The 22,668-nt window shown below is 36.5% G+C and overlaps 1 protein-coding gene across 1 annotated transcript in view; it reads left to right on the top strand.

Annotated features, from left to right (window-relative positions):
• NKAIN3 (sodium/potassium transporting ATPase interacting 3) overlaps window positions 1–22,668 on the top strand; it is a gene marked incomplete at both ends in the record, with an annotated part of 591,729 nt that overhangs the window by 435,488 nt on the left and 133,573 nt on the right. Inside the window, one exon of the mRNA XM_084229169.1 lies at window positions 7,713–7,910. Coding sequence (XP_084085295.1) covers window positions 7,713–7,910 — 198 coding nt within the window. The remainder of the gene's footprint in view (window positions 1–7,712; window positions 7,911–22,668) is intronic.

Genomic DNA, 22,668 nt, shown 5'->3' with positions numbered 1-22,668 from the left:
AGGTGATATCTATATTTGACTTGGAGAAAAAATCCAGACTCTATCATGATTTGTTTCTGCCTTTGACATATTCTTATACTATGCTTATGCTCGCTTCAGCTTTACTCCAGCTATATGGTCCTTTAATCAGTCTAAGGAATATTTAATCTTCTCTGTCATTTTACAGTCTTTGCATTCACAGTTCTCTTTGCATACAACATTCTTTCTCCAAATCTTCTCATGTCTAGTTCTTTTTCATTTAACAAATCTTAGCCAAACTATCAACTATCAGAGGAGCCTTTCCTGACCACCTGCCGTAAAGTAACTTTATGTCTTATCCCTGTCACTCTATCCTATAATTTCCTTTTAATTATCACAATGTGTAATTATTTTTGTCTACTTATTTACCTTATTACCTGTCTTTTCCACTAGCATATATGTGCCATGGGGCAGGAATGAAATCTCTTATGTTTACTATAAATTCCAATGCATAGCTCATAGACATTCCAAAAATATCTGTTGAATAGTAAATGAGACTTCATTGTTTTTTCAAAGTGCCCAATGAGGGGATTCTAGCTCCAGAGTGAAGATAAAGGATTTCACAACTCTTAGCTCTGCCTTTGGCCTATGATAAATGATAGAGAATTGAAAAATCCTAGAAATATCTAGTTGTAAAAATGATAAACTAAGGTTAATATGCTCAATGGCCTTTCCTCACTCTGTAGACTGCTCTATGTGTTTAACACCAAAGGCATACCTGATTATGACTTGCTCATGGCTTGCAGGAAGAATTCCTTAAGAAAATAACAGCAGGGGGCCTCCCAGGTGGCACAGCTGGTTGAGCATAGCACTGTGAAGCTGGCCACAGCCTCTGCAGCGTCGGTTCGATTCCCAGTTGGCCAGGGAGATTCCCACATGGCACGGCAGACCTCTCCTGTCTCGCCCTCTGCTCTCCTCAGCAGTGTATTGCGATCCATCTGCCTGTTCTGCTCCCCGCTCTGTCTCTCGTGAATCATCTCACCCTCCCGTGCCTTTGGCCTGTACCCCAGCTATTGTATAAATAAAAAAAATCTTATATAAAAAAGAAAATAGCAGCAAATGGCAAACACTTTACAATAGAAGCTCGAGTATCTTTTTAGTCTATAGGAGAGAGCTGCTTTTTTTTTAAGATTTATTTATTTATACAAGAACTGGGGTACAGGCCAGATGTGCAGGAGGGTGAGAGGATCCACCAGAGACAGAGTGAGGAACAGAACAGGCAGACTGACGAAAACACTGCTGAGGGGAGCAACGGGCAAGGCAAGAGAGGTCTGCTCGCCATGTGGGACCCTCGCCTGCCAGCTGGGATCAAACCAGCCTGCAGAGGCTGCGGGCAGCTTCACAGCGCGGCGCTCAACTGCCTGTGCCACCAGGGGAGGCCCTTGGAGAGAGCTACTTTTACTGTAGAAAAATAACGTAATTGTTGATATATTTGAACTGGTGCTAAATCTTTGTGCTATAGGCTCTAAACACTGAAACTTTATAACATTGTGCTTGACTCTGTGTGTGTGTGTATATGTGTGTGTGTGTATATATATATATATATATATATATATATATATACACACACATGTATATATGTGTATGTATATCCACAGAAACTCTTTGAAATGTTTAGTGCCACAGTGAATAGAAAAATATTATAAATGTAAAAATGTTGTTTTGACCTTTCCAATTCATGTTCTAAGATAAGTATTTTAAAAGATGTTTCAACTGACTTGAAAGTAGTGAACTTAATGAAGTATATATACATGTTGATTCTCAATAATGAATACCTGAAACTTATAATATTATAATGCCATGTTACTTCAATAATAAAAGAAAAATATATAAAATTGAAAACAAATTATTCACTTGAATACTTGTGGATTTCTATCCAAGGTTGCATTTTCACTTCAAGATGGACTGCCTTATAGAGAAACTGAAAAGACAAAGAATGTAGATAGTCACATAAAAATGAATCCAGTGACCTTTTGAGCCATAGCTAAGGAGAAAGAAAAAAACACTAAATATTATTAGTAGTTTGTAGTCCATTTCTAGAAATAGAGATTAGCTGAAGTTAATGCATACCAATAAAAGCAGGTGATTACTAAAACAAAGAAGAAGAAGGCACAGATCAATTCCTTGATTAAAATAAATAAGGAATTTTTTTAGGATATGAGCTGATTATACTGTGGCTACAGTATAATTAGAATGTGGGCAAGCATATCTACATATACAATAAATGGATAAAATTTCAACAGATTCTGAATATTTTTTAATTCAAGTGTTTGAAAAAAATGGGAACCAGCTTGTAATTAACACTACTGAGATCAAATAACTTTCATACATTTAGTACTCACTTGAATAGATTTTATTGGGAAAGCAAATATTCCAAAATAGTTTTCCTTAAAGTAATAATTTAGTGGGCTTTAACAGAGATATTTAACATCTGACTCTCCATATATCAACTCTTACTTTCCTTGCTAACCCTTGAAACCACCATCCTATGTTTCGCTACATTAACTCCAAACTTCATGGAAAAAGCACATCAGATCTTCTCTCTCAGTTCCCTCAATAACTTGTAATCCAGTTTTTCGCTCCTAATAGTCTCTTTGCATTATGATTTGTAAGGTCCCTATTGCCACATGATAAGCAAGTTCAATATTCTTTTTCAAAGGTCTTTGAACTTACAACTTTCCCAATTTCCCTGAAATTATCTCTTCTTCTGTTTGTCTCAACATACTCTTTCTAAACTGTCCTCACACTTTCCAAGCCCTTCTGCTTTAGTTTCATGTTTCTCTTCTTTCTTCTTTTTTGTTCTGCAAACTATCTCCTGGTAATCAAATATACTTGCATGCATATATCCAAACACCATTGCTTATAACTTTTAAGTTATTAAGATACTGCAAAGACTTCAGTTGTCAATTTTCTTTACCATGGTGTGCTTAAGTCATCACATATTATTCTAATCAGAACAAATGAGAAATGATATTTGAATTACTCAAAATTATATTTAAGATTACTTTGTTGAATCTATAGTTTAGCATTAGCTCATATATTCAAAACTGCAGGACAAGTGACTATTGTATTTATTTTTCATTATAAAAAAATTGATGTACCCTTCTATTACATTTTCTCTGACATATCTCATATAGGAAATTGAATTATCAAGCATTACAGTTTTAAAAAATGTTTCAAATCTAGCTACCAAAGTAGATAGAAATCAGATCCAAACTTATGATAAAATTTTACAGTAAATCTAAATAGGACATTTGTAAGTGTAATTTGATGCTATTGATTTTCACATTCAAAATTAAGTCATTGCAAAGAATGAAAAAGTTTATAAATATGTTATAATGCTAATAAATTGAGTGAGAACTATACTGAGAATTTTTTTGAGTATAACAAATATGTATCAGTTCATAAATTCACTTTTTTCTATTTGTGTAATACATATTTTAGTCAAAGTCAGAGTGACAGAAATTTATAGCCCTGCAATAGAAAAGGTCACTGGGTAGAAATACTTAAAAAATAGAAAGTGCAGTGAATTTTGAGATCATGCTAGTTCATCCTGATCCTAATGAATTCTATTAAGTGGGAAATAATAGTTCTTTTCTAGTGATCAAGACTGACTGTAAGAGATGAGATCTTATGATCAGAAAAGGGAGCAGTCAGTGTTCAGTTTGCCTGCAGGTAAATTGCTTTGTGTTAAACTGAATTCACTAGCTAAAGCAATTCTTTTTCTATAATATTTCCCTTCATAGGATAACTGCAAATAAGCAAATAACACATGTAGCAAGCTAACAAACAAAGAAAAGGACATAGAATGTTTTATCAATAAAGTGCTGCAACTGTGAAGGTAACTGAATGATACCTGTAACGAACCAAAAATAATGTAATTTTTATTGATATAATCGGAAACATACTTGTTATGGTACTTTGAATTCCTCAAAATTTAAAACTTGAGTAATTATAACTGGAAAATATAAACTGGGGGTGGCCTGTTTTGTGAGTCCTTACGTGGGCACCAGCAACAAAGGACAACAAAATCAAGAAATAGAATATCTTGTTAAAAGAGTTTATTTACATAGGAAATGTGAAGAGAGATTGAAAGGGAAAGAAGGAGACTTATCAGCCAATTCAGTCCTACCAGCAGTTAGCATCAGTTTCCACCACCATCAAAGGGGTAGCAAATGGGACAAGTGGCCACCCCTTGCAGAGAGCACCAACCCCTGCACTGGCTGTGGGAAACTGAGATACCTCTGAGGTCTTCACTCCCAACAGCAATGGCTCAAGCCAAGCAGCAAGAAATGAGACACCTTCAGGGATCTAATATTACATCCTCAGAGTTGTAATGCAAGTGTCTGAGATGGTGTTGGTGAGAAAAGGAGGGTGGAGTCGCAAAAGCTCTACTTTCACTATGAGCATCCAGCCTTGCCTGCCTGCTCTGATAGAACTTTGCCTCCTAATACTACTTGCAAGGGTTTACAACCTTGTGATTCATGTGCCTTATACAACAGAGAGTAACAGAGGGCTCTCCCACTCTCCCACTGGGCCAGAAGTGGGCCAGTGAGCTGTCACATTGGTTAATTTTAATCCCATACATTTATAAATTCAAGGGCTTTGCATTTAAGACACCAGCTTCCCCTAAGTTTACAGAGTTCCAAACTCAAGCTTTGATACTTCAGGAGAGTTGTGTGCGACTTCAGGGGGTGAGGGGTAAATCTTCCCATACTCCTCTGGGTTTTTCTAGGCTGACAAATAATCAATTACCAGACAATTTGAAAAGAGGAAATTTATATGTATACCTCTGTATACATGGGAAACTGAGTAAATCAACAAAATAGCCTGAGTCACAAATTAACTATCTTCAGCTAGAAACAAAGGATGTTGGGGTAGGAAAGAGCACAAGGGACCATGGTGATGGGTGCTGGGGTGGTGGGGGAATTATGGGGACTACACATGAAAGGGAAAATCAAATAATATACAAATATGAACAACAATGTAAGAAAATTAAAAAAATAAAGGATGTTGGGCAGTGGGAGGGGGAAGCTCAGTCCTGGGGAGGTCACCAGGAAAGGCACAGTAACAAAGGCATGACCATTATTTAAATGACTAAGATTTAAATAGCAGCCTTAACCATTGGAAGAGTTTAAGAGAATATGTTTTCCTGAATAGTGAGATTCTACCTTTATAAATACAAATGTCTCTTACTAAAGGACAAGTTCCACCCAACTTCAGAGTTCCTTCTATGAAATAATCCTTATGACAAAGAGACACATTTCGAGGGTAGCAGATTTTGTTCTCTATCACTGAGAACTGGAATACACATAGGTACATTTATTTGCATTGCACAATTAATGGACATGGGCCACCTTGCCTTCGTATCATCACAGATCTTCCAGTTCCAAGCAAGGGTTTGCTGCTAGATACACATGGAAGCCAATTAATGTGGCATCAGCTTTGAGAAAAGAAAATTTATTGCAAGGTTGACCAACAAGGTGCTAGGATGCCAGGCTCAAATCTGTCTGCCTGGCCTGAAATGGGCAGGAGCAATGTTATTGGGAGGCAGAGGAAGAAAATGGGAGGGAGCGGGGGCAAGGCTAGGAATGAGAGAGCGATGAGTTTAGCACAGTTTGGTTAGTTAGTTAGGAACGGGTCCATATATGGAGAGAGCACTGAATTCCTGGGATTTTTGTAGCCAGACCCCTTGCTTCTGAATGAAGTCCAGTCAGTTTTCTCTGTCTTCCTGTTTTTATGACTGGCTTAGAATTCAGTTTAAAGTCAGTTACTTCTGTGCACACTCAGATTGTCACAGACAAGTGTCAAGTTCTGTTGCCTCTTTGAAGATACAGTAAAAAAAAGGTAGTCAAACATGCTTAACTATTTCAGCTAATGGTGCCTCAGCTCCTACCTTTGATTTACTTAGGGGTCAGCAGTCTGATTTCTCATCTATTCTTTCTATTATTTATGACAAAAATTTATGATCTTAGTCCCACATGACTGACACTCCACACATATTAAAGGATATATGTTGAGGATTAAGCCACTAGGCTCTTGTCTCTAATAAGAGCCCTGAAAACTTATGTTGACATGTAATTTTTGAGAATCACTTTTTTTTGTTCTTTTGCTCCACTGTGGTGATATTTTCATGTAAAAAAGTGAGAAGGAAGGACTTAACTCTGTTTAGGGTATAAGGAACTGTAAGGGGTTGGAAGGGAGACAGTAATTAATGGGGTATCACCACATCATAGCTAAAAGTTCTATACAGGATAAATTTCTGGGTCTACTAGTAAATAGGCAATTTATTTTATTCATTAACTAAAGTAGGCAATTTATTTTACCTGTCTGTGACTGACTTTTTCACCTTATTAGTTCTCATAGTTGTTATATAAAAAATTACCACAAGGGCCTCCCTGGTGGCACAAGGGGTTAAGTTGCAGCACTGTGAAGCTATCCACAGCCACTGCAGCACAGGTTGGATCCCTGGCTGGAGAGCTGAACCACATGGCACACAGACCTCTCCTGTCTCGTCCACTGCTCCCCTCAGCAGTGTATTTCAGTCAGTCTGCTTGTTCTACTCCCCACTCTGTCTCTGGTAAATCTTCTCACCACCGCACTGCCCCCCCACCCCACCCCCTACACCTCTGGCCTATATCGCAGCTCTTGTATGCATAAATAAATAAATCTTTAAAAAAAATTACCGCAAGCTGTGTGTCTTAAAGAACAGAAATTTGTTGTCTCATCATTCTGGGGCCTAGAAGTATGAAATCAATTTCATTGGGCTGAAATCAAGGTGTTGGCAGAATCTCCCTCCCTGGGGGGCATTAGTGAGAATTCTCTCCCTTCCACTTTCTGGTAGCTGTCAGCTTCCTGGAACTGTGGCCATATCACTCCAATCTCTGCCTCTACATTCACAATGCCTGCTTTTCATTCTATGCTTAGTCTCCCTCTGCCTCCCTCTCAGAGAATGCAAGTGATTATATTTAGGGTCCACACAAATAATCCACGATAATCTTCCTCTTCATAATCCTTAACTCAATTCCATCTGCAAAATACTTTATAGTCATGTAAGGGGCTGTAAGGTTGACCAATCAGGTGAGAGGGGACCAAGCTCAAATCTATCTGCCTGGCCTGTGGGCCAGAAGTGGGCAGTGGCTTTGTAGGGAGGGAGAGCAAGAAAATGGGAGGGGGACGAGGCATGGCTAGGAATGAGAGCTATGAGTTTAGCAAAGAACAGGGAGTAAAATATCTTTGGGGGGAAGCCATTACTTAGCCTATAGTAAATTAAATTTGGTTGATGAATGCACCTTCATAAATATTAAATATTATAATACATAAAAATCATATAGAGCAATGTCTAGCATGTAATAAAGTATTCAATAGAAGTGATGATAGTAATATCAATGATGATGAAGCTATAAGATATGTAGACAAAATGTTTTAAAGTGAACAGAATAATGTTTTGAATGAACATATGTAAACATCTAGATCTTTGATATGTGCTGACTTCAAATTTTTATTTAATGGGTTGTTTTTCCACATTAATTTTAACTCAATAATTTAGGCACATGATAGTCAATTTTGGTCTTATCATTTGTTATTTTTCACTTGAAATTTAAATTTTATTTATCCTGATGTCTTTGTACGGTGAAAGTAAAAAATGCAATGTAATAAGATTGTCTTCTGTTCTCTTTCACCCACCCATCTAGGATACAGACCTAATGACGTTCAACATCTCTGTACACCGGTCATGGTGGCGAGAACATGGGCCTGGTTGTGTGCGAAGAGTGCTGCCTCCATCAGCCCACGGCCTGATGGATGATTACACATATGTCTCCGTCACAGACTGCATCATAGACTTCCAGTACCTAGAGGTCATCCACAGCGCTGTCCAAATACTACTGTCTGTAAGTATCACACTTGTGTCATTGTCTGATCAAGATCCTTTTTTACTGGTATTTTATATCTAAGCCTACTCTCCACAGCCACCTAGTAGATAATGTCATAGGTAAGTACATGGAGAATATCCCTTTAAACAAAGGAATTAGCAGCAGTTGTGTTAACATGAGGTGTATGTAGCTAATTGCATGTTATGAGTTTTTCCTGTTGGCATCTAGACATTATGTTTATAGAGTCAGTTGCTATACTTTCTAACTTGAAATACAGTCCACACCAGTCAATGAAATAGTATCACCATCCCCCAGAAGAAGTGCATTGTCCATTTGCTATCTTAGTCTTCCTGCACAAATGGTTAAAGTTAGAATCAGAATTATAAATAGAAGCTCAATAATAAATGATAGATGGCAAATATATAGGAGGTATACATCAGTGAGGACTGTACCTTGGAATTCTATAAAGAACAAAGAAATCCTTGCTGCCACTTACTGTATCAATTATCTACTGCAATGTAACAAACAACTTCAAACAGTAATAACTTAAAACAATATAAATGTATTTCTTAGAGCTCTGTGAGTCAGGAATTTGGGCACCTGATATTGACTAGAGTCACTCATGTGGACCTTCAATAAGGAAATCTGTGAGGATTAGAATATTCAGGAAGACTTAGCTCATATGTCTGATGCTTGTTGTTGGTCTGTGGTCTCCTTCATATGGTTTCTCTTTTTGCAGAAAAAATTGACAGTGTGGCACTGAGTTCTAAGAGAACATTTCAAGCATTTATGAAATCTCCTTAGAGTACTCCTTACTATTGTCCCATTAATTACAATGAGTCATATGATCAGGCCAAAGTAAGTGTGGGAGCAGTCTCGGAAAAGATGGGAACCCCAGAAGGCATGATACATTAAGGACCACCAAAATAGCAGTCTTGCCTGACTTACATAATTATTGATTATTTTTCTTTAGACTGCATGTGTCATATTTTATTTTTTTTAAGATTTTTTATTTATTTATACAAGCACTGGGTACAGTCAGAAGCATGGGAGGGTGAGAGAATTCACCAGAGCCAGAGCGGGGAGCAGAGCAGGCAGAAGGACCAAAGCACACTGCTGAGGGGAGCAGCGGGTGGCAGGAGAGGTCTGTGCGCCATGCGGGACCCTCCTCTGGTGGCCGGGGAGCAGCCGGGGATCGAATGGTGCTGCAGAGGCTGCGGGCAGCTTCACAACCCAGCACTCAACCGCTGCGCCACCGGGGAGGCCCCATGTGTCATATTTTAAAAGAATGTTTCAGAGCACATTTGAAATATAATTTTCTAAAAAGACTGCAAAATAGACTAAAAAAAATTAGAGATCCCTCAGTGTTTTAGTTCATTGAAGGGCAATTGATAATGAATTAAAAGAGGATGCACTTCAATGCTAAAAAAATTTCTTTTGGGTCTCCCCGGTGGCACAGCAGTTGAGTGCTGGGTTGCGAAGCTGCCCGCAGCCCCTGCAGCGCCGATTCCATCCCCGGCTACAGGGTGAGGGTCCCACATGGCGCGCAGACCTCTCCTGCCACCGGTTGCTCCCCTCAGCAGTGTACTTCGGTCCTTCTGACTGCTCTGCTCCCCGCTCTGGCTCTGGTGAATTCTCTCACCCTCCCGTGCTTCTGACTGTACCCAGTGCTTGTATAAATTAATAAATAAATCTTTAAAAAAAATTTTCTTTTAAGTATAGGGATTCTCATTATTCTTGATCTTTCTCAGTCTTGTAAGTATAATATACTGGCATTTGTTAATTATGCTTACCAGTCTTTCCATATTCTGTAATCTTTATTTAATCTATCAATTACATGTGTGGCAAAATATTTGTTTAAATCATTGTATTACTAAATAGGAGGCAAATTTTCTGTTAAACCTTTTCAGTCCATTTTAAGGTAGAAGATACTCTATTATATACTAGACGATAAAATTTCTTACTAATAATTTTAAATATTGAAAACATTTTTTTCTAAAATCTGTCTTATATGAACAATATTTCCCCCTTTTGCAAAATGACTCACAGTAAATTGTTAAACCGTTTTTTAAAATGATGCCATGATGTCCAATCTGCATAACACAGCAGAATAAGCTGTGGAATCAAAACATCATTTTCCCATCTGACTTATATGAGTTCACCCATATGTGATATATAGATAAAATAAATAAACGAATGAAGAAAATAAAAACAAACTTTCAGACTATAAAACCGATTAGCAATCCCCAGAGGGAAGGGGAAAGAAGGCTGGGTAAATTGGGTCTAAAGGGAAAATTGCATGGTGAGGATAGAATTGGAGTTATAGTTGTGAACTGAAGTAATATATATATGTCTATTTTGGAGGATGTACACCTAAAACCTACATAATATTATAATACAATGTTACTTCATAAAAATAGAACAAAATATTTAGAAATTTACCCATAACAAAGGTCATTTTACCATTGTAACTCTAATTCAAATGCATCACAAGGTGAAAGTATTTATTTGAGAATAAAAATCTGTGCTAAAGAGAAATGCTAAATAGAATATGTTGCCCCTAAAAATACTAGTTACTTATAAATGAATCCCTTGGCATATTAGTTAAGTGAGTACCCAAAGCTTCCCACATGCGTACATAATCCTGACTACTGTTTAGCCCTCTGGCAATAAAAGTGTTAGTTGCTGAGCTTTGATGTTTCTTCAGTAAGGTACCTGCAAAACAAGATTTCCAATATTTTATTTTTTCACATTAAAATAAAATTTATCCTGAAATTGTTTCACAAATGTCAAAGCATTATTGTTGTGCTTGATTTTATGTGAGTCTGTTAGGTTTTCCATTTATTCATGTGAATATGTTTAAAATGATTAGAATTATGATTCTTTGAATCTGATGCTGTAGGAATATCAGCTGCTTTACATGTACAGTGATGTCAGCCTATCACTGAAGAAAAAAGTAATGGTTTCAATATTATTGCCTGTTCTACACAGGCAACAATGAAGCAAACAAACAACAGCCTTTGAAATGGGGCAGGGTCCTCTCGGCCTGGCTCTGCCAATTACTCCTTTAATTGATGCAAGCTTGGCAACCACTGGAAGGACACAGCGGGGGACTGATGGAGGTGCCAGCGTGGTGGAGAGGGAGTTCCTTAAGGTTTGATGGCAGTGGCTCTCTGAAAAATAAGAAAGGAACATTTAATTGATTTATCTTTGCACACAGCTTTGCTGGTGAACACTACCTGTTCCATTGTCCTGGGTAAGATTAGATGTTGGAACTGGAAGAAATGAAACCCTACTTTCATAGTTCTACAGGAACTATGACAAGAAATGGGAAAAACTATTCTGATAAGAATTTGGGAAAAAAAGGTGATGGGCCATGAGCTTACATGGGATGATCATACAAGATGTCTGTGCCCATTCAACTGATGAGAGATCTGGCCACCTCCCAGCACTGAAGTCCCTGCACAGCAACAATTTGCCTTGGTCTTCTTTCACAAGTGCTCGGAGTAAGGAGAAGAAAGATTGAGCATAAAGAAGGTTCTTATTGCTCATGCAAATTGTTAGCCTCACCGAGTTGAAATTCAGGGTGGTATTAAAAAAAAAAAAAAGTATGAGAGAAGGGACAAAATTCAACCCATAGAGGAGATAAGAACTCAAAGATGTATCCAGGATCAGGCTGTAGGGTGATCAGTTCCTTCCCTCCATCCTCACTGCCTGTGCCTCAGTTCATCTGCTCACCATTCCCACGTGAAAGATAGCCAATAAGCCTGTAGTCTAACCAATCCTAGATCTGACCAACCATAGTCAACTACGCATGCCCTGGCTCCAAGGGGCATGATTACCAACAGCAAATCCAGTCACTTTCCTTCTCAATGCCTTTAAATATAACCATCAACTTTGAGTTGAAATCTACTTTAGTACTTTGTCATGTGAAGCCCTGATGACCTGTTCCCTGCTTGACTCACACCCTAATCTCCTCACTCCTCCAAAAGGATCTCATCACCACCTCTACAGCACACATTCCAAAAGCAGGCCAGGCACACTAGACTCAGCACTCTGCTTGAAATGAGCTCTGCACCCTCCTCCTCCCTCTTACCCCTCCCTGCTCTTCATCCACCTGGTCATGGTCCACTAGTAAACAACTTACCCCCAAAGTTTCAGGATATGTTAATTTAATTTCCATTAACCTCCCAAATGCATGAACATGAAATCTTTTATAAATAAAAAGCCAAAAGTCATATTTGCATCACATCTAACAAAGAATCATTATCTATAATACCTGGTGAGAAAATTTAAATATCAATATCATGAAAATTTACTGAATCAATGAAGAATATGAACAAATATAGCCAAACAAAAGAAAATCCAAATTGTAAGCAAAGCATAAAATATGACTTTTCTTGATAATCACTTGATATGTTCAAATTGAATTTTAAAGCTTCACATTCATTTAACAACTTTCAAAAAATAATAACTCATAATATTGATAATAGTACTTTTGATAAAGATATTCTTTATTGCAAGGATCATTAAAATGGTCTTACCTTTTAGTGCTTTAACCCCACTCAATGGAATTTCTCCTTGAAATAAATAATTGAACAGAAACAAAGAATTACCTTCATGATTTTCTTTTCAATGTTATTTACAAGAGAAAACATGGTATGCCTAAACAGACACTATTTTTTTTTGCCAAAATTAAAAATTTATTTATTTTTTTTAAATAATAAATTTTATTTTCATATTCCCCATACAATTGCAACCACCCCATTCTGACCCCAATCCCTCCCCTCCTGCCCCTCACCCCCCAAAAAGTGTCTCTGGTTCATAGTTTTTTCTTGATTTTGATTTTCGCTTTCTTATAGTTATTCATTTTTCTGGTCCCTTATTTAAGTTTTCTAGATTCCTGCTATGAGTGAGACCATCCAGTATTTTTCTTTTTCTTTTTGGCTTATTTCGCTGAGCATGATCCCTTCCAGCGCCATCCATGTTGCTGCAAATTGCATGTGTTTATCTTTTTTGAATGCTGAGTAATATTCCATGGTATATATGTACCACATCTTCTTAATCCAGTCATCTATTTTTGGGCATTTGGGCTGTTTCCAAAGCTTAGCTATTGTAAATAGTGCTGCTATAAACATAGGGGTGCAGGTGTTCTTTGGAATTGATGTTTCTGTGTACTTTGGGTAAATTCCTAGGAGTGGAATTGCTGGATCATATGGAAGCTCTATGTTTAGTAGGTCCAGAAATCTCCACACAGCTCTCCATAGTGGTTGGACCAGTTTGCACTCCCACCAACAGTGCAGAAGAGTTCCTTTTTCTCCACACCCTCGCCAACACTTGTTGTTGCTAGTTTTTTTAATATGTGCCATTCTCACTGGTGTAAGATGGTATCTCATGGTAGTTTTGATTTGCATTTCCCTGATTACAAGTGATGTTGAACATTTTTTCATATGCCTGTTGGCCATTTGCATTTCCTCTTCAGAGAAGTTTCTTTTTAGCTCTTCTGCCCATTTTTTGACTGGATTATTTTCTTTATTGTTGAGTCTCATCAGCTCTTTGCAGATTTTTGTGATCAGTCCTTTATCATTAGTGTTGTGTGCAAAAATTTTCTCCCAGTTGGTGGGGTTTCTCTTTGTTTTTGTTATTGTCTCTTTTGCTGTACAGAAGCTCTTTAATTTGATGTTGTCCCAGCTGTTTATCTTTGCCTTCACTATCACTGCTTTGGGTGATGTGTCTGTAAAGATGTCTTTGATGTGCAAATCACGTAGTGTTTCGCCTATATTTCCTTCTATATATTTTATGGTTTCAGGTCTTATGTCTAGTTCTTTAATCCATTTTGAGTTGATTTTTGTGTATGGTGTGAGGTAGTGGTCAAGCTTCATTCTTTTGCATGTAGCGACCCAGTTTTCCCAGCACCATTTATTGAACAAACTTTCTTTGCTCCAATGCATAGTCTTTGCTCTTTTGTCAAAGATTAGTTGACCATAAATCTGTGGGTTTATTTCTGGATTTTCTATTCAATTCCATTGGTCTGTGTGTCTGTTCTTGTTCCAATACCATGCAGTTTTGATGATTATGGCTTTGTAGTAGAGTTTGAAGTCTGGGAGTGTGATGCCTCCATTCCCTTCTTTTTTTTTTTCAGGAGAGCTTTGGCTATTCGGGGTTTTTTGTGATTCCATATGAATTTCATCAATAATTGTTCTATTTCTTTGAAGAATGACATTGAAATTTTGATTGGAATAGCATTGAATCTGTATATTGCTTTTGGTAGGATGGCCATTTTAATAATGTTTATTCTTCCAATCCATGAGCAGGGGATGTCTTTCCATTTCTTTGTGTCTTCTTCTATTTCTTTTAACAGTGTTTTATAGTTTTCTTTGTATAGGTCCTTTACCTCTTTTGTTAGATTTATTCCCAAATATTTGATTTTTTTTGTTTCAATAATAAAAGGGATGGTTTTTTTTATTTCTTCTTCCTCAGATTTATTGTTTGTGTATAGGAAGGCTACTGACTGTTGCGTGTTGATTTTGTATCCTGCCACTTTACTGAACTGATTGATGAGTTGAATTAGTTTTTCTGTGGAGTTTTTGGGGTTCTCTATGTATATTATCATATTATCTGCAAATAGTGATAGTTTGACTTCTTCTTTTCCTATTTGGATTCCTTGGATGTCTTTCTCTTGTCTTATTGCTCTGGCTAGGACTTCCAGTATTATATTGAAGAGCAGTGGTGAGAGTGGACATCCTTGTCTTGTTCCAGATGTTAATGGAATTGCTTTCAGCTTTTCACCATTGAGAATGATACTGGCTGTTGGCTTGTCATAAATGGCCTTTATGATGTTGAGGTATGTTCCTTGTATCCCAAGAATTTCAAGGGCTTTTATCATGAATGCGTGTTGCACTTTGTCGAAAGCTTTCTCAGCATCTATTGGTATTATCATATGGTTTTTATATTTCTTTTTTAAACAGACACTATTAAGGACACTAAAATATATTGTATATTATGTATATAATAATTTATAGTATATCAATAAAATTATTACACAGAATAACTATGTCAATTTTAAGGACCATCTATAAGACATGGAAAAATATTTATGATTTAAATATGTGGCAAAGGAAGAGAGTAAGAGGCAAAAAAAAAATGTGGAATTGTATATATGTTTTTCCAAAAAAAGTTTTTAATATGTATAACATTTTCAATATCATTTAATCATCACATGATTAGTATAAGAGTAGGAGAGATGTCACTGTTGTTTTCCTCGGATTATTAAACATTTCCAAATCTCCCAACTAATATTTGATCATTTGGAGGTACTCTTAAATCTTAGTTGCTACCAGTTATACCATTTAAATGGGCACAGTATGTTAATAATAATCAGCATGTAATTTAAGGCCCTTTTAATTTCTAGGATTAAGATGTTTGCTGATAAAAAGATCAATACCAATACAAGCATACTAAATAGTAAACTAATACATTTTTATGGAGCTCATTTTTTAAATAGTAGGCAAATCTTAATCTCAAAGCCTGGAAGAGATCTTTAAAATTCACCTTAACATCTCTCTTTGAAGCTGATTTTACATATATATTGTCTTGGATCCTCACTGTCCAGAGAGTCTCCTTCATATCTGATAGGTGATATGTCTCATTTTTTTACATCTTGGGAGGTCGTCACCATGGTCAGAGCTGGGAATTGGAGTGCTCTGAAAATTGGTTTTCCATCATCTCCCTGTTTTTTTGCATTACATCTGTCTGTTCACATCAACATCCATCACCGCTCTCTGTCTTTCATATCAGACACATTCGGCTTAAAGATAAATTAAAACTCAATCGAAAAGGGTGAAAGGTAACATTAGACTGCAAGGTATCCTGTGAAATCTTTTTTCTCAAAAGGCTGTGAGGATATCTGTTCCATCTGAATAAATGGCACAGTGGCAGATAATACTAATCCGAATTTAGTAACACACTCAAGCAGTGTAACAACGCAAATCAAGAGATAAGCTTTTGAAATAAGTTTTAGTTTCTATGAGTTGTACCCCTCCAAAAAATGTCAATATAGTTAAAAGGTTGTTTTATTTCTGTGTTCACATTTGCATTTATTTAACAAACTCTTAGTATGTGCTTGGGTTGGAGCTGCTCTGAATACACTGCAAATGAACTCATTTAATCCTCAAAATGACCAAAGAAGTATTGTTGTATTCATGATGCAAATGTGAAAATGCGGACACCCAGAGAGGTTAAGTAATTTGGCCCAGCGCACACAGCTTGTGAGTGAGCAAAGCTGGATTTGCAACTCAGATGGACTCCAATGTCCATGAGTTTTCCCATTTTGGTGAGCTTCTGGTGACATTGGAATGGAAACCTCCGATTCCTGTCGTACTGTTCTGCTGAGGTCAGGGGCAAACTCTCTCAGAGATTTAAGGTGTGACTCTTCACTGCTTTGAGGAGATTTACTTGGTAGCGCCAGTATTTGAAAGTAATAGAGAGCAAGTAATAATTTTCTGATAGTTAAAAGATTTGTGGAGTTAAAAAGATTTCCTTTCACTTTCGAAATCATCTCTTGATCACCTTTTTGTTGTTTAAAAAATGGAGGATTTGGGCCTCCCTAGTGGCACAGCAGTTGAGCGCTGGATTGCCAAGCTGCCCACAGCCTCTGCAGTGCTGGTTCGATCTCCGGCCACCCGGCAAGGGTCCCACATGGCGCACAGACCTCTCCTGCCGCGCCCGCTGCTCCCCTTAGCAGTGTATTTCATCCGTCTGCCTGTTCTGCTCCCTGCTCTGGCTCTGGTGAACTCTCTCACCCTCCTGCACTCTAACTGTACCTACTGCTTATATAAATAAATAAATAAATCTTTTTTTAAAAAAAGGGATTTCAGCACTTGTACAATGCTAAGTCATCAGACTCATTTCTTGATTGCTTTTTTGAGCTTTGTAGGTATTAGTAAGTGGGAAGAAATATTGGTCAACCTCTCCTGGCTTAAATTCTTCTCAGAATTACTGTTTTCCCAGAGAATCCATTTTTATATGAAGTAGATTCTTTGTCTAGACCAAATTTTGAAGTTTTTCTCGGTGCTACCTGAAAGTGTTAAGTATTTAATTGTCAGAAGAGTTTGTAATGTGAAGAAAGAAAGGCCAATAAACAATACTTAAAAGACTACAGGCAGAGACATTTAGATTAAAGAAACGAAGTATAATTGGTCAGTAAAATTGTTTCGGTTTGAAATGTTTGGTATATTATAATTTTAAAAGTCATTTCATTGGCAGTTTTCATGTCTATGCTGTATTCTCTGTCTTTGAAATGTGCATACATCATTAAAAGGTTTTATTGAATTATCATTCACATATCATAATTGATACATTTAAATAAAATTTACAAATCAATAGTTTTCAGTATATTCACATATTTCAGTGCAGGCATGACCACAGTCAATTGTTGAATATATTCATCACCTTCAAAGGAAACCCTACCCTTTTCTATCATTACTCGTCTCTCTTCCTCCCCAACCCTAAGCAACAACTAATCTACTTTCTTTCTCTATAGATTGCTTATTCTGGATGTTCCATATAAATGTAATAACACAATAAGTGTTTTTGTGTGCTTTCTTTCATTTAGCATATATTCAAAGTTGACCCATGAAGTATGTATCAGAGCTTATTTGTTGTGGTTGAACAGCATTCTTTTATACATTTACTTTTATTACTTTGTACATTATAAATATGTGTACAAAGTTATATGTAGCAAAATTTTCAGAACTGCAAATGAAGTGCATAAAGCTCTCACCTGACACTAGCAAAACCCTGAATGAAATTTAGGTAATCAACCATGTATGTTTGTCTACATATATATCCATGTATTGGAAACAGCTTGATTATATAAACAATTATCAGCTCTTGTATAGATGTTTGGTCTAACATTAATCTATTACTAATGTTGTCTATTACTTGTAATCACATCTATGGTTTCAGCAACTTATGACATGTGAGCATTTAAAGCTCATAGTCCTCTTATACCAAAACGTTCTGCTTAGTATTATGTATCTGATTGGATTTTATTCTGTATATTAATCAGTTTTCATAAACATTGACATGTCAAACCACAAATTTCAGGTCATTTTTAAGCAATAGGATTCAGTCTCACACAAACTATATGCTAATGATTCTCCCAGATATGTTTGTAGGTCTTCATGTATTATTATTACTGAGTTACTAGTCTCAATTCATATGCAACACATTGTCCATTAAATACAAAAGTGAATTATGACTTTGAGTAGATTTAAATACAATTCCATCACAAAAATGCAAAGTTTAATTAAAAATCACATCTAGCACAAAAACCATTAATAGAGAAAATCTGACTAACATTTAATAATAACTAACATTTAATAACTAAAAGACTAACATTTAATAATTAATCAGGACAAAAATTTTCCTATGTAGGCTTATGGATATGTTAGAAGGTAAAAGTCACTTGTAGTGATATTTAGCTTAATTTAATGTCATTCAGATATTGGACAGATATTATATCCTTAGCTCTAGGTAGGAATTATTATTTGAGTAAGAAAAAAGTATCTTTCATAAAAATAAAAATTCAAAACATTTACACTCTTTAAAAGAAAAAAAAATTGTATAAATTCCATTAAAGAACTCATGTCACTTTTTGTAGTCCTTTTGTTCTAAAAGTGGAAGTTTCACTTAGAATATATATACTCCCTAAACACATACACCGTACAAAGCACTATGGTAAGAGTTTTGGGGATAAGAGGATGGAGACAAATTAAACAAATTTGAATTTGACATGGTCCTCCCACTGGTATCTTTTCAGTCTACTAGAGGAGATCAGGGGACCAAAATACCTTAACAGTTCAGAAAGTGTAAATCCCTTAATTAAGATCTAAGTGTCATCTGGGCTCACGGGAGGATGTAGCATTCAGAAAGTTGTGAAATTTAACCCTGGTCTTCAAGGTTCACTTTAATTTTTGTTTTAGGAACAACTTTTGTTATGTCAAGTAAATCCTTAATAAGTTACTGGCAGGGTTGAAGAAGCTTCCATCCATACCACCACAGTAAAAAATATAGAATTATGAATATTAAATAAATGGCCTCTTTGGATATATAAAAATAATAAAGCACTTAACAAAGTACAAAAAAAGGGAGGCACTCAATAGAACTAAAATAAGCAACATTCTCATTGTCCTAACAAGATCCCAGACACACTCCTTCTGGAATTCACAGCCCCAAGAAATGGTGTCCATTCTGGGTTTTGATTGATTCTCATTATAACCCATTAAGGGCAAGTTCAAAGAAAATCAAAGTTCAGACTTCCCATAGCTGCATGGAATGTTGCATTGAGCAACAAAGAAAATCTTTGGTTACTTCTCATACGTGTTCCATACAGAAGGAACAACATAAGCAGAGATAAAAATAAACTGGGGAATACTAACTGTTTTCTTAGATTTGAACAAAGAGTATACCCACAGAAGCAGTGGCTGAAGTTGGAAAGCAAGGGTGTAGGCAGGACTAACTTAAATGCCTCATAAGGGGTTTGCACCTTTACCCTCAATAAAACACAGATTTCTTTTGGGTTTACAAACAGAAAGTAACATACACATAATTCTGAATTCAGGCTGTTCTTATAAGTGAGTGTAGGATGGGTCAGAGAAGCAGGGTACATTTCAGGATATTCTTATAGTGAACCAGGGCCTTAGGCTCGGAATGTCCTTAACATACCTGTTCTAGAAAGTGAACCCCAGGAAGGTTTCAGTGGCAACATAAGCTTGACTGATGTCATCTTTATTTTCTCCTTGGAGATTTACTGTGTAAATTAGCATATTAAAGTTTCTGAAAAATTCCACTGCTTAAAAAAAAAAAACAAAATGCTCATGAAAAACAAAGACTGAAGGACTCTTCTAGATCAAAGTGGGGACACATCTACTAATGAAACCTAATACTAGCCCTAAAAGCTCACATTTTTGAGATAGGTTTTGAAAATTTAGAAGGTCCATGGGTAGATAACAGTGTTATATCAATGTCAATTTCCTGCTTTTTATCATGGTACTGTGACTATATAAGATAATAACTTATGAAGTATTCGGCTAAAGGACATACAGGAATTCTTTGAATTTTTTTAAAAAATTCTGTAAGTCTCAAATGATTTCAAAATTAAATTTTAAAAATATGCTTTATTTAAAAAAAAAAAATTGCATTTCGAGGGCCTTCCCGGTGGCACAGCTGTTGAGCACTGGGTTGAGAAGCTGCCTGCAGCCTCTGCAGCGCCAGTTCGATCCCCGGCTGCTCCCCGGCCACCAGAGGAGGGTCCCGCATGGCGCGCAGACCTCTCCTGCCGCCCGCTGCTCCCCTCAGCAATGTGCTTCAGTCCTTCTGCCTGCTCTGCTCCCCGCTCTGGCTCTGGTGAATTCTCTCTCCCTCCCGCGCTTCTGACTGTACTCAGTGCTTGTGACTGGGGTGCGAGGAAGGAGTCAGGCCATGTTCAGTCTACCTGCCTGGTGAGGCCAGAGAGGTCTGTCTCAGCCATAGAATGACTGGGGGAAAGAGCTGGGTTGATGAAGAGAACAAATGAGATCAGGACACATGACCAGTTCTGATTCTAATTATTCCTGTTCTTCACATTTTTTATATACATATGTAATACATATACACACATACACATTTTAAAGCTAATCACCTATTTGTGATAAGCAACTTCCCTCTATACCCTCTTTTGTTCTTTCAATATGTATAGCCTCCCATTTCATTGCCAGGTATGAAAGCAAAGACAAAATTATCTAAAAGAATTCACAAGAATCCCAGTATGGATTTTTGAAAACATGGATTTATTTTACCTCCATACTATTCAGATCAGCACTTGTTTTATTGAGGTTGTTGGAATCCTGCACTTAAAAAGCTATTCTCTGGAGATCATTCACAGGTAACTTGGTGATGGGAATTTTATGGGCACTACACCTAAAAGAACAAAGCAAACTGCACAAAAATGAATAATGATGTAATATATATATATATATAAATTAAAAATAAAAAATAAATTTTAAAAAGATATTATCTGGAGATTCTAGGATGGCTCCTCAAATCTAGCACTCTGGTATGATTAGTAAAGACATGGTAATTCACATTCATTTTTTTCTATACTCTGTAATGCATTACAAATACAATATGATTTTTTAATTATATTTAAATTTATGTATTTTAAGTATATATTGAAAAATATATTCAAGCAGTCAGATGTATCCCGATGTATTCCCAGGCCAAATATCAGATAAAAATTGAAAATAACAGACTTATGACTCCAACACCAAGATTATTGTCTGAATTATTGTGTGAATTTTGTGAATGTTTACTTTTTGTGAAAAATTAATATAATGCCGTCCAAACTTAATTATGTAGAATCTTTGGGGAATGTATTGTTCTAGAAATCTAAACATGGATTTTGGTCTTAGGTGTTGTTGAAACTTTCTAAATGTTAATGATGTTTAATTTAATAAAAAATAGGTTAGGGAAATGAAACTAAACAGACAAATGAGACAGAGATCAAATCAGGAGAAGTCAGTCACTCATTAGAAAGGAAAGCAATTGTAGGAAAATCCCAAGGCTGGCACTCAGGTTTTGAACCTAGGTGACAAGAACAATTGCAGTAACATTACAGAAAGGAGGAGATCATGAACAGAGAATTACCAGTGATAATCTTAGCTCATTTTATTTTATCGATTACATAATAAAATTATAGAAGAGTTTAATTTGAGTAGGAGAATGAAACACTGGTTTCTGGCAATGAGAAAATTTGACCTGGTGTCAATTTCAGCTATTGCTTGGTACTTTATGGCTACTATTTCCTCATGTTATTTACCTTCTGCTTTTACTTTTCATTGAAAAGGCTTGATAACGTGCCTTGGATATAATAGGCTCTCAAAGCATATTGCATAATCACTGCCTTATGAGACATATATGGATAGATAAGCAAAACTAAGCAAGCAAATTTTAGTATCTCAAAGGACAGTAACTACTGTAAAGGAGTGACTCAGGTGTACTATGTTATCTTCTCTATAATTTGCCGCAAAATAGTTGAGCACATGAACAATGTGCTGTGTACATATGTTAGTTCCACTGTACCCTGGAATGGGTCTAGTGCTGGATATGTCATGGTGAGTTCACATTTCCAGTATCCTAATCAGGAGAACAGTTCACAGTTGAAAAACTCAAAGCAAAAGTATATGGATCAAAGGCAGCTTTCTAAAAGCCTTCAGCATCTTTTCTATGATCAACACAAAGTGTTTATTTAGCATACTTGATATTAGAAATATCGCTGTTCTGCTGAAATGAATGGTCCTTAAATTATATGAATTGTCTGGAAATATTCTTCAGGCTATGTTGGTTGCTCTGTATGCCAGAACATGTGAATCTAGCCAGTTCACAAACCCTACAAACCCTGAAATGGGACTCTGGGATTTGGGTTCTCACCAGACCTTTCCCTTAGTTAAATATTTGAGGACACTGTTGCCTCACTCCAACTAGCCGTATCGTTCTACTATAATGTAGTAAGAAGCAGCTTTCAAATGTCCAAAAGGTCAAAGAGCTAGTGCTTCATTAAGCTCGCAGATCAGGTTTTGTGATTGATTCACTGCTGTTTGCTAGTAAATGTTGGTATGTACGTGGCAAAATTTATCCAGATACTTGCTTGATTTCCATTAACAAATGTGTGTAAGAAAAATACTCTGGTCCTTGACCACCTTTAAATATCTACCTTAAAAAGAACTTAATGACTACA

Source organism: Talpa europaea, assembly GCF_964194135.1.
Source record: "Talpa europaea genome assembly, chromosome: 3".
Taxonomy (NCBI): domain Eukaryota; kingdom Metazoa; phylum Chordata; class Mammalia; order Eulipotyphla; family Talpidae; genus Talpa; species Talpa europaea.
This window is presented reverse-complemented; position numbering and strand designations above follow the sequence as displayed.